The sequence below is a fragment of the Mustela nigripes genome, chromosome 2 (genome assembly GCF_022355385.1).
Source record: "Mustela nigripes isolate SB6536 chromosome 2, MUSNIG.SB6536, whole genome shotgun sequence".
Taxonomy (NCBI): Eukaryota; Metazoa; Chordata; class Mammalia; order Carnivora; family Mustelidae; genus Mustela; species Mustela nigripes.
In genome coordinates, this window is record NC_081558.1 from 37999424 (window position 1) to 38010945 (window position 11522).

Consider the following 11522-nt stretch of genomic DNA (forward strand, 5'->3'; position numbering starts at 1 on the left):
CTAAAATAGGTGTGGAGTAGGTAGCTGGCAGTCTCCATTACCGGGAGGGTGGAAGGAAAGAAGAAAGATATAGAAGCAGAAAGGAAGGGGACCAGCTCAAACTCCTGAGTACCCTGGGACTGATTTTTTCTACGAGCCCTCAAGACTTCTATAAATACAACTTGAAAAGTCAACTCAAAAAAAGAAAGAAAGAAAGAAAATTCAACTCACTGGTCATTTATAAAGCCTCATGACAAGACTATAGTACAACTCAACATTGATAATTGCATTCTGGGAGCAGTAGCAGCAGTAGCACGAACAACAGTGGTTGTAATAATACTGGTTCTTTTGGAATTCAATGTCTATTCCCAGAAAAGCATGTAAAAGCATTTAGAAGGATAGCAAAACTAAGCTTCTGTCTGAATAAACATAGATTTTATTCTTTGTACTTTTTAGACATTTCCAGTACTCATTTATAAAGCCTTATACTTCAAATAAACTGACGGACATTTATACTGTAAGCAACTAGGTCAAAGCAGCTTTCACAAGGCTAAAGGAGTTCATTTCCCTTGTTGAAGTTAAGTGGATCTACCACTGAGGAGTGATAAGTGCTCTTCACCTTCAGAGATTCCTCGTCTGTGCCTCCGTGTCCTACATTAGAACAGAGACAACAAAAATAAAAATATCAACCTTGTAGGGCTACAGTGAGGATGACAATACATGAAGTATATAGATTTAATAAGTGTTCGTAAAGAATCTTCTCTTTGGGGCTCCTGGGTGGCTCAGTGGGTTAAGCCTCTGCTTTTGGCTCAGGTCATGGTCTCAGGGTCCTGAGATCGAGCCCCGCCTCGGGCTCTCTGCTCAGCGGAGAGCCTGCTTCCTCTTCTCTCTCTCTGCCTGCCTTTTGGCCTACTTGTGATCTCTCTCTGCCAAATAAATAAATAAAATCTTTTTTAAAAAAAGATTTAAAAAAAAAGAATCTTCTTTTCTCAAAAAAAAATATTTTTTCTCAGCTAAGTACTAAAAATTAATCAGAGATATTTTTCTTTACCTTGTAGTTAGTTGACACACAGCAACCAGAGATTATTTTAAAACAGAATAATTTCAAGGGCAAAATAACCCTCAGTACTTCAGTAGGATACATAGGGTTTGTAAAGAAACATGTAGAAAAAAAAGTAGATATGTGTAGTTAGGCAATAGTGCCTCCTCAGAGAAAACTACTGAGCAAAAACAAAAACAAAAACAAAAACAAAAACAAACATGAGTATATTTGTTCTCTTTACCTTTACCTGGTAATAATGGATTTAAAAACACCAGAAAATTAATTATCATCTAAACTGAGAATGATTCCAAAATATTAAGTACTTTTATTTTCTGAATATAATTAAATGATGCCATCAAGTTTTCTTATTTGGAGACCTAATTTCTCTAAATAGCAGAAAACCCTAGAATTTGGCCTTTTGTTGTTGTTGTTGTTAGTTCATGTCTTTTATTATTAGCTCATATATAATCACTTGTCTTCTGGTTTGTTGAAGCAATAGGTCAGACAACATTTGCCACAGTGGCTAGCCATAAAAACTCCAGCACCACACTCATCTGAAGGGCACTCCCGACGAAGGCGACTGATTTTGCCATTCTCATCCACCTTATAGTATTTCAGGACTGCCAGTTTAACCTTCTTTCTCTTATGCTTATTCTTCTTGGGAGTGGTATAAGACTTCTTCTTCCTTTTCTTAGCACCACCACGAAGTCTCAACACAAGATGAAGAGTGGACTCCTTTTGAATGTTGTAGTCAGACAAAGTACGTCCATCTTCCAGTTGCTTGCCAGCAAAGATCAGTCTCTGCTGATCAGGAGGAATTCCTTCCTTGTCCTGAATCTTTGCCTTCACATTTTCTATTGTATCCGAGGGTTCAACCTCGAGAGTAATGGTCTTCCCTGTAAGGGTTTTTACAAAAATCTGCATCCTGGCGGCGGTTCCACCACAGATGGCGGATCGGAAAAGCTAGAATTTGGCCTTTAATAGTATATCTCCTTTGATCATTTCCAAAATATGAGGGAAAATACTTTTTTTTATTGAGATGTCATTGACGTATAACGTTGTGAAAGTTGCAGGTGTGCTGTGGTGTTGATTTGTCACTTTTATATATTGTGGTTTCTTTTGGGGGGAAGAGCAATTAAGACCTAGTCTCAGCAACTTTGAAGTCTGTGGCATAACCTTGTTGACTGTAATCACTATGATCTCTCTAGGACTTATGTACCTACTAATTGGAAGTTTATACTCTTAAACAATTTCCCCTAATACCGAATTCCCCCACACCATTTCCCTCACCCCAGGCCCCTGGCAATAATCATTCCCATCTCTGTTTTTGTGAGTTCAGCTTCTTTTAAGATTCCACGTATTCGGTGTTATCATGTAGGATTTGTGTTTCGGTGCAAAAACTTTTAATGCTTGCTCTGTTTGTGCATACTTCTGAGCTCAGAGATCGTTCTTCAACGTTTTCTTATTCATCTGGCTAAAAGGGTGATAGACCGTCCATAACCATGCTTACATCATAGGTTTGGGAATTTACTTTGTCTAAAGAGGTTTCCAAACCTTTGGTATTAGGGTAAATAAGTTTCTTGAAACTGGTTTTAGGGATTGGTACTTCAAATTTTGTCACATGAGTTCAGATTCGCAGAGGGGACTGGGACCTCCTGACCTTCATCAGTTGGTCAGGTTTCTCTGTTTCCTGACCGTCCTGTGCAGATCGCAACCTTGTCTTTTTTCTTTACCTCTTTTTTCCCTTCCATTCTAAACAGCGTGGATTACTGCCTCCTATGCACAGCATCCACAAGAAGAAAGCATTTGGCTAGCTAGTTAATGTATTCTTATATCCATTCACTTAAAAATACAAGTACTGGTGTGCCTGGGTGGCTCAGTGGGTTAAAGCCTCTGCCTTCGGCTCAGGTCATAAACTCAGGGTCCTGGGATCAAGCCCTGCATCGGGCTGTCTGCTCAGTAGAGAGCCTGCTTCCTCCTCTCTCTGCCTACTTGTGATCTCTGTCTGTCAAATAAATAAAATCTCTAAATAAATAAATGAATAAATAAAAATACAAGTACTTATTAAAAACCTACTATGATATACTAGATACTCAGAAATTAAAGACCATCCCTGAACTCACAGAGTGCATGATTTTGCAGTCAGCTGACACTTGGGAGTATTTTAAGGGCTTGATACAAACCGACACAGGCTCTGGTGCACACATTACCCACATTACTCAAAGGACGGGTTTCTGAGCTACCCGTGCCGCAAAAAGACTTGTAAGAAAGGACGAAATAGCTAAGCTCGTTTATTTTAAGGTTTCATCAGTCTCACTAGACTGTAAGATCCCTGAAGCCCAGAGAAATGTCTTGTTCATCATTGTTTTGTTTTGATTAATGTCTTTCTCTGCCAAGAATGTTAGAGTCCTGAGTCTGCTTATTGGTTTAAGGAGACTACTCAGACTTGCTCGTGCTGCCACATTCCCTAACTGCCAATGGCTTCTTTGGTTTGTCCAGAGGGCAAATGGTAACTTTTAGTATGAGCCATGTGCAGCTAGGTATGAACGAGTTCATTAATGTCTTTCCTTGGAGTGCAGGTTGGCACGGCAAACTTCTGAAATAGCAAGAACTCGAGAAGATACTCAAAACTCTGGATGTTGTTTATCCTCATGAAGGAAAGAAAACACAGAAAGCGAAGGCTGGGGGTCCTGGAAGATAAACTTTGCTCACAGGATTCCTACTCTGTCCAAAATAAGGCTCTTCCCTCAGAAGAGCTCTACTTTCTGTCTCACAATTGAGCACACACAACCTGCCAGCAGATGGAACCATCGGAAGCAAAGCTTTTCTTTTGAAGCATGGCGTCTTCGGCACTGACTTAACCTCTAGAAAGGGCCTGAAGTACTGAGATTCAGGAATAAATGATAGGATGATAAGTGTTTTAGTAATCAGCTTGTAAGGGATTGGCGATTACTCTCTAATCAGAAAGATATGATGTGGTTATGAAAACATCAAATAATTAACTCGATTTTTCTAATCAAAATCACCACTTAAATTAATAAAAAAGGATATTGGCATCCCTTCCTATTTTTTTAAATGAGATTATTTAGGAGTGATGATAAAATACTGATTAATTGTTTTGTTTTAAAACAATTAGATTAAAATATTGTTTGAAGGTATTCATTTCACCCAGTTGACACTTTAATGTATAAATATAATTATGGACTCTTTAAGAATGTTTAATTTTTGCCTTGATATATATGTTAGCAATTGTATGTTTGAAAGAAAATCATAAAATGTAAAACTTTATGTTTAATCACCAGTGTCAAAAATTATTAGGTAATAACCACTGGAGAAGAGAATGTGTGAAAGATACAAAGGCCCATATTTAAGGCATAATTTTTCTAATAGTTTCTCTGATTTTAAGATGTCATGGCGTCATATGAAGGTTAACAGGTCAGATACCAAATGGACTTTTTAAAAAATGTTAAGTGATCAATTTGCACTCATAAAAGGGTTAAGATTACTGGAAGCGTAAGTCCTCTTTGACCATCATCTAGGTACATCACTGGTTAGCAAGACAATAAAATCTGCTCTCCTGAGTGTTCCACGAGCTAAACACAAGTAGATCGTAGTAGTTCCTTCAAGGCAGCCTGCCCCCAAATTGGGGGGGCGAATATAATTCTACCAGATATTATAAAACTAGAAGTTTGAAACTAGAAAATACTGTCTGAAGAAATGTTTCATTAATCCTGATGCCCTGGTTTCTCTCTTTCTCTCTGCGTCCCTGGTCATAGTCCTTCTTTCCACTGCAACTCAGCATAATGCCAGGGTACCACTGCTGGGAGGCTGCACTGGGGAAAGAAAACAGGCTTTTGACAAAGCTGATTATTTTTTTAAATTGCATTTTTTTTTTTTCTGTTGAAAGCTTTGGCTAAGAATGTGTTTAAAAGCCATTATGTTTGTAAATAGGATCTACTTTATTCAGCCCATGCCTAAATGCCAACAAACCAAACTAGGAAGTAGGAATAAATAAGAACACGTGAATGCTTTTGGCTTTCCAACAGCAGAACTAGATTATCTCAACAAAATATGACACCTAATTTTTTTTATGGCAAGACAGGTGTTAGTAACATTCTCAAGAGACATACTCTTTGCAAGAATGACCCAGAACAAATAAACATTTTTATTAAGTTAAACTTTTTTTTTTCCAAGTCGGTAAGCGCTCTTTAATTTTTTTAAGGAGTACATGTTTTCTAAGAGATTAGAATGAGCAATGTTGAGAAATCACAGTAAATGAGAACAATTTTACATATTGTGCACCCCTCCAATCCCTGCACCGAGTACCGCACATTCATCTTTGGTCATGTTATGATAAAGGTTATGCCTGGATACTGTCAAAATATCCAGATGCAAAGGGAAAAAGTCGCTCAGTCAGGCTGCTTTGTTGATCAGCTCCCAACCTCCTCAAGTTTGGAGGCATCCAAATGAATGACGTGATCACATCGCGTCTGGATGTTTGGCCTTGTGTAGCCACAAGAAAAGACAAAGTGCTAAGTTGTACAGCTGTTAAGGTAGCTCCTTTTTTTAGCTCCGTTTTTTTTCTTTCTTCTTCTTACACTTCACAGCAATCATCTGTTTTCACGGGAAAATTTGTATATCGAATTATGTAATAGCCCAGCGAATGAAAATCCTGTTTGGAGGAAGAGGGCTGAATACTGTGGAAGTGAGTGCAGGGTGAGGAAGGGGTGCAGGGAGAGGTTTATTCCAAATGTTCACCATTAGGTAATCTGATCCATATGACAGATCTGATGGGAAAAAAGGAAAGAATGAGTTTTTAGAAAACCATATAAATGAAAATAATTTATGCTAGAGGTGGTCCACAAGAAAATAAACTTGGAACTGTAGCAACAGTAAATTCTACTGATTTATTTAAGTAAACTACAATAAAATTAATCTATGATAGTCCATTGGGATTTATGAAGACTGTTGCATCTTTGAAAATGTTAATGACTCCATATTAAAGTTAATGTTTATTTTAAGAGACTCAACCAGGAACAGGTCTTTACTCCAAAAACGTATTTCTGTGTCACCTTTAGTAAGTCGGTATCATTTAATGTACAAGGAAGGCCCAGTTATTTTAGAACTTTGCCATATTCTCGAGTCTTGTCAATTCATTTTGTCTACTTTACTTTCTCCAACTGCAAGGAGGAAACATATCCTTCACTTTCTCCTGCCCAAAATTTTTCTCTTCTTTACAATCTGACAGGCAGTTTGAAATATATTAAAATCTGAGAAATGTTTTGAGTTGCAGGAAATTGAAATCATGAGACTTTTACTATAAAATATCACATGCAAAAAAATTATAATTCTTCAGGCTGAAATTATCTGATTTTAATCAGATAATTTCTATTTTAATATCTTATTCACAGTGAAGCAGAGTATACAATCAACAAACTTCTCTATTCTAATTAATGTGAATTCATGAAGGAGTCTTATGACTTGCAGCATACCCATTTAAAGGGCATTGTATAGGAAAATGCTTAAAAATGCAGAAAGCATTAAGCATGTTTAACTTCTCAACAGTGAAAAAAATGTTAAATACGTGAAAATAAAATTCTACTGACAGAAAAAGCTTTTTATGTAAAAGATATCTTGTCCTTAGGAAAATATATTAATTATTTGCTTTTGGACGTATTCTTTTTAGCATAAGGATAAGAACCCCATTTATTTAATGGATGTAAGTTAAGTAATCAATTAGAGGCTCAGCATTATATTCACATCTGTGGTTGAGGAATAAAAGAATAATAAAGCATTCCCCCTACCACTGATAGTTTACAAATATATGAGGGCAGGAATATTCTATTTTAAGACATAAGACTTGGCTCGAATTAAGATGCTTGGCCTCTTTGGATCTCAAATTCCTCACTTTTAAACTAGTAAGGAATAAAATTCAACTGGGCACATTTTAAAGATCCCATTGGCTGTATTCAGCAATCCAAGAAGGAGACAACATCAAATCTACAGACAGAAAGTAGCTCTAAAATGCTATATGAGGTGAGAGATTGTTACAGACCAATAACAGATAAAGGTTATGCCTGGATACTGTCAAAATATCCAGATGCAAAGGGAAAAAGTCGCTCAGTCAGGCTGCTTTGTTGATCAGCTTCCAACCTCCTCAAGTTTGGAGGCATCCAAATGAATGACGTGATCACATCGTGTCTGGATGTTTGGCCTTGTGTAGCCACAAGAAAAGACAAAGTGCTAAGTTGTACAGCTGTTAAGGTACACAGGATTAAGGAAGTTATCCTGATTGGTTAAAGAAAGTTACTTTCCTTTTATGGAGCACAGGAAAGTCTTACAGCCAGCTCAGGTAACTTGTACAGAGAAGGCAAGCACTGACTGGTTGACCTATGCCTTCCTTTTCTGGGATACCTGACCCTAGAAACTTAATTAAGTTTTGGTATGCTGACATGGGACTTAACATGAGTGACTCCATTTGGAGTCTAATCTGGGTTACTTTAACAAAAATATCGATAATTATACCTGCCCATATCACTATGTTAGAATTCTTAGATACTAGTAACCAATTGGAAGTTACTTTTCCTACGTTACAGGAAGTCAGCTCATTCCAGTGTTCCTTTGGTGGTTCATTCAAAGCTCTGTGTCCTCTATGATTTGATTGGTCTTTCTATCTTTCTGAAAGCTGACTAGCAGACTTCTCATTATATTTCATTGGTCAAAACTGAGACTTAACTTACACCTAACCCAATCTCAGAATAGAATTACCGTGGCCACCAGAACTAGACCAATCATGGTTCATTTTGTAGGGCTTCCAGTAGAGGCCAACTATCCCCGAGATTAGGGTATAACCACCCAGTAACTAGACAAAATTTGGTTCCATTAGCAAGGAAGAAGCCAGATCAACAATATCATCTGCAGTCATTAATTTGTGTAAGTCCTACCTTATTAAGTAAACTAATATGAAATGATTTTTCTAACTCTAAAATTGAGGAAGTATTACTACTATTGTTATTATTGATGACGATGTCATAATTATTAGCACTTAACATGTAAATCTGCATTTAGAACTCAAGTTATACACTCACTAGTCTAAATCCTCCCTATCACTATCCCTCCAAATTCCTCTTTCTCTCTGTCACTTAGCATCTCCACCAAACTGCTTTACAGTTAAGGGCACTTTACCCATGTAAGCTGTGTGTTTCCCGTGTTCTCAAGGTAGGCTAAAGAATGTTATCACTCCCATAATTACTTGCGATGTATAACAGGTTGGCTTTCATAGATAGTTTCATCTTTATCATGCTAATTTGATTAGGTATTCTTTACAGGATTCTGACTCTGTTTATAGGACCTGAGACAGAAACCAAATTTATAAAATGCCATCAAAACTCAATTTAGAAAGAAAGATTTTTATCAAGGCATATTTTCCCCCTGCCTATGTAATGCCACTACGGTTTTTCTAGTGCTTCCTACCAAGTTTATGGACTTTGGGCACAAAGCTTGTAGCTATCTATCTAAACAGAGCTTACATGATAAAAATTGTAACATTAAAGGCAATGAGAATGATGTCTTTAATTAGTTATTACTATATAATCACACAGTGTTAAGGTTATATAGAGACATAACATTTATTTTTTCTTAAGATTTATTTATTTATTTAGAGACAGAGCACATGGGGAGGGGCAAAGGGAGTGGTGGAGGGAGAGAAGCAGGCTCCCCACTGTGTTCTAGCTAGATCCCATGACCCCAAGATCATGACCCTGAGATCATGACCTGAGCCAAAATCAAGAGTCAGTCACTCAACCGCCTGAGCCACCCAGGCGCCCATTGAATTATATCATTTAAATTTCGTAGTATCCTTCATGAGGTAGGTACTATTATTATTGTCACTATGATTTAGGCAGGGAAATTGAGACATAGGAAACTCGGCCAACTTGCCATAAGTGATGGGCAATACAGGCAGTAATTAAAATGGTAGGGCTTAAATGCATAGAAAGTTGCCATTGCAATTTAGCCAAAAATGCTTTACCTAAAGCTTTGTGATGATCAGATTCAAATTCCATTTTTATCAGTATTTTTCGTAGTTCAAAAATTTTCCTAAACAAATTCTTACATAACCATGATATATTAAAAGTACTATATTTATATTCTAGGTAGCTTATTTGCTTGAGAAGCTAAAGAGATCAGGACACATGAGTTGAAACTTCCTCTTCATTTAGTACCACCACCGTCTTCCTTACCATCTAGACATTGCCAACACAGCACTTTCCATTGCTCTGCCTGTCCTGTTGTGTATCTAGGGGCAGTTAGTGGGGAGAAAAAATCAAGACAATGATACAGGGAATTATCTCAGTAAAGAAAGAGGGAAAATGGAGAAGAAAAGTTGAGTGGAGGAGTAGGAAAGCAACAACTTAGTTGACTTGGTAACTAGGAGAATATTGATGGAGAGAATTGAGAATACACCAAAAAAAGAGGTAATAGGAGCATCTTTGAGAAAAAGGGAAGACAACAAAGCAGTGGAAAACAGAGAACTTAAGAAGTCTTCAATGTAAATAATTGGTTAAATCTATTTTAATGGTGTCCAAGAAACTTCAAAGAAAAAAAAATGGCAGTTACTTCTAATCTGTATTGCAGTTTATGGTCTGTATTTCTTTCACTGTGTCTCCAAAATGAGCCACAAAAGCCCTGTGTTTTATTTGGGTTATATTGAGACCATGGCAACATAGAATCTTAAGAGTTGAAGGAATCTTAAAGATATGAAGTCCAGTACCTCTCCCAATGCAAGAATTTATTCTTGTCATTTCAGAAAATCCTCCTACTATCATTTCAGTGCATTTATAGTAAAATATTCCTTCCCTGATGAGACAGGCCATTTCATTTCTAAACAAAAGTAAATATTTTATCATATTGAATTGAAGTCTGCCTTCCTTCCATCAATATGCTACAAATCTTGCTCTATATAAAATCACCTTAGCCTACTATTCATATAATAGTTCCTGAGATATTTGGAAAGACTCAATGTCTTTTCTGTAAAATTGTTTTTAATCGAAGGATAGAACTGTACTGGGAGCTTATCCTTCACCCCTTCTACTAGTCACCCTTCAGATTAGGCTCACCTCCAAATATATTACTCATGATTTCTCTGATATATGTTTAACATCTTTCCAATTTTCTATTGACTCATGTATGTGCAAACATGTAAAAATAGGACACAGATGGGACACTCAAAATAGGGTCATTTAAGGAAGGTTTATTCACAAAGGGAATTTTCAAAGGTGTACATGTAGAACTATAATTGGGTCTAGGAGCCTCTGAACTTGCATCCTTGCATCCTCGCCCTGACTAAACAGGCAGAGAAAGTTGTTATCAGAATGTGGAAGATGAAAATTGTATAGAATGAGCCACTTTGAAAGAAAAAACTATCTTCTGAAGAGGTATGCTGTAGGCTCAAGACAATTCACAGGGAGGGAGTGACCAGAAAATCAGTACCTAAACTCACTCTTCTCTCTTCCACTGAGTTTCTGAAGGGGGTCCTCATTGACGGAACCAAATGAGAATCCAAAAGATGAGTTTCCCAGAGCAGAGAGCAAAGTAATACGGAGAGGGGTATGGAGAAAGAAATGGAAAATATCTGACCCACACTCTGCTATTGTTATAGATCGCCCTTCCATAAAATCTTTGGCTCTGTTTTGAGGTGATCAGAATCTTTCAACCAGTCATGTCACCCAGAGAGGTTTCCTTTGTATGCTTTCAGCTGAACAACAAATGCTTTATTGTTTGGTCCCACTTATTAGAAACTTAGTTGTACAGAAAGACTCGCCAAAGTAATTCACATATGTATTGTAATGATGCTTCTGACATTTCACGTTCTTCAACTTCTTGATTGTCCTATAATAAAACTTAGCCTTCTGGTGAAAAGTGTCATTTTAGAGTCTGAGCATAGTGGGCTTTCATGGCCGTTGATACTGACTATTGTAACAAACAATACTAAAAAGATAAAAACTCCTAATAGAAGTAGGTTGCTTTGCTCTTCATATAAATGAAAGGGGAGAAATGGTTGGGTTCCAAGGGAGGAACAGAGAAACAAGCTGGGGAATTGACAGTAGAACTGGCTACCTGCCATTACTCTTTTAGCTTTGCTTTAGTAAGCTTTTAGCCAATAAGGAGGACAATAGACCTCTTTGCATACCTGATGCTATGCTGGATAACAGCCCAAGCCTTAAGAAATCTAGACTGTACACGTGGAAAACTAGAAATATTTGCATTTATTTAAAAATATCTCTCTGCATAAAAGTGGTTTTTACACAGCTAAGACCATTTTTTTGGAGTTCACTTGTGTATAGGAAAATGTGCTCTTTTCTTGCCCATCCACTTGCCTTAGAAGAGCATGAATAAAGCAAAATAAAATAATCCAATGAAGCTTGTGTATCCATTATAGCACTTTAAAGGGAAAAATGAAACATCCCATCAAAGAAGCTGAGGTTGCTTTGCCTATACCATC

The 11522-nt window shown here is 37.1% G+C and overlaps 1 protein-coding gene across 1 annotated transcript; it reads right to left on the minus strand.

Moving 5' to 3' along the window:
• Window positions 1-1451: 1451 nt before the first annotated feature.
• On the minus strand, window positions 1452-1982 carry LOC132011492 (ubiquitin-ribosomal protein eS31 fusion protein-like). The gene has a single exon (XM_059390147.1). The coding sequence runs from the start codon at window positions 1943-1945 to the stop codon at window positions 1490-1492; it is 456 nt and encodes a 151-aa protein (XP_059246130.1). The 5' UTR covers window positions 1946-1982; the 3' UTR covers window positions 1452-1489.
• Window positions 1983-11522: the final 9540 nt, after the last annotated feature.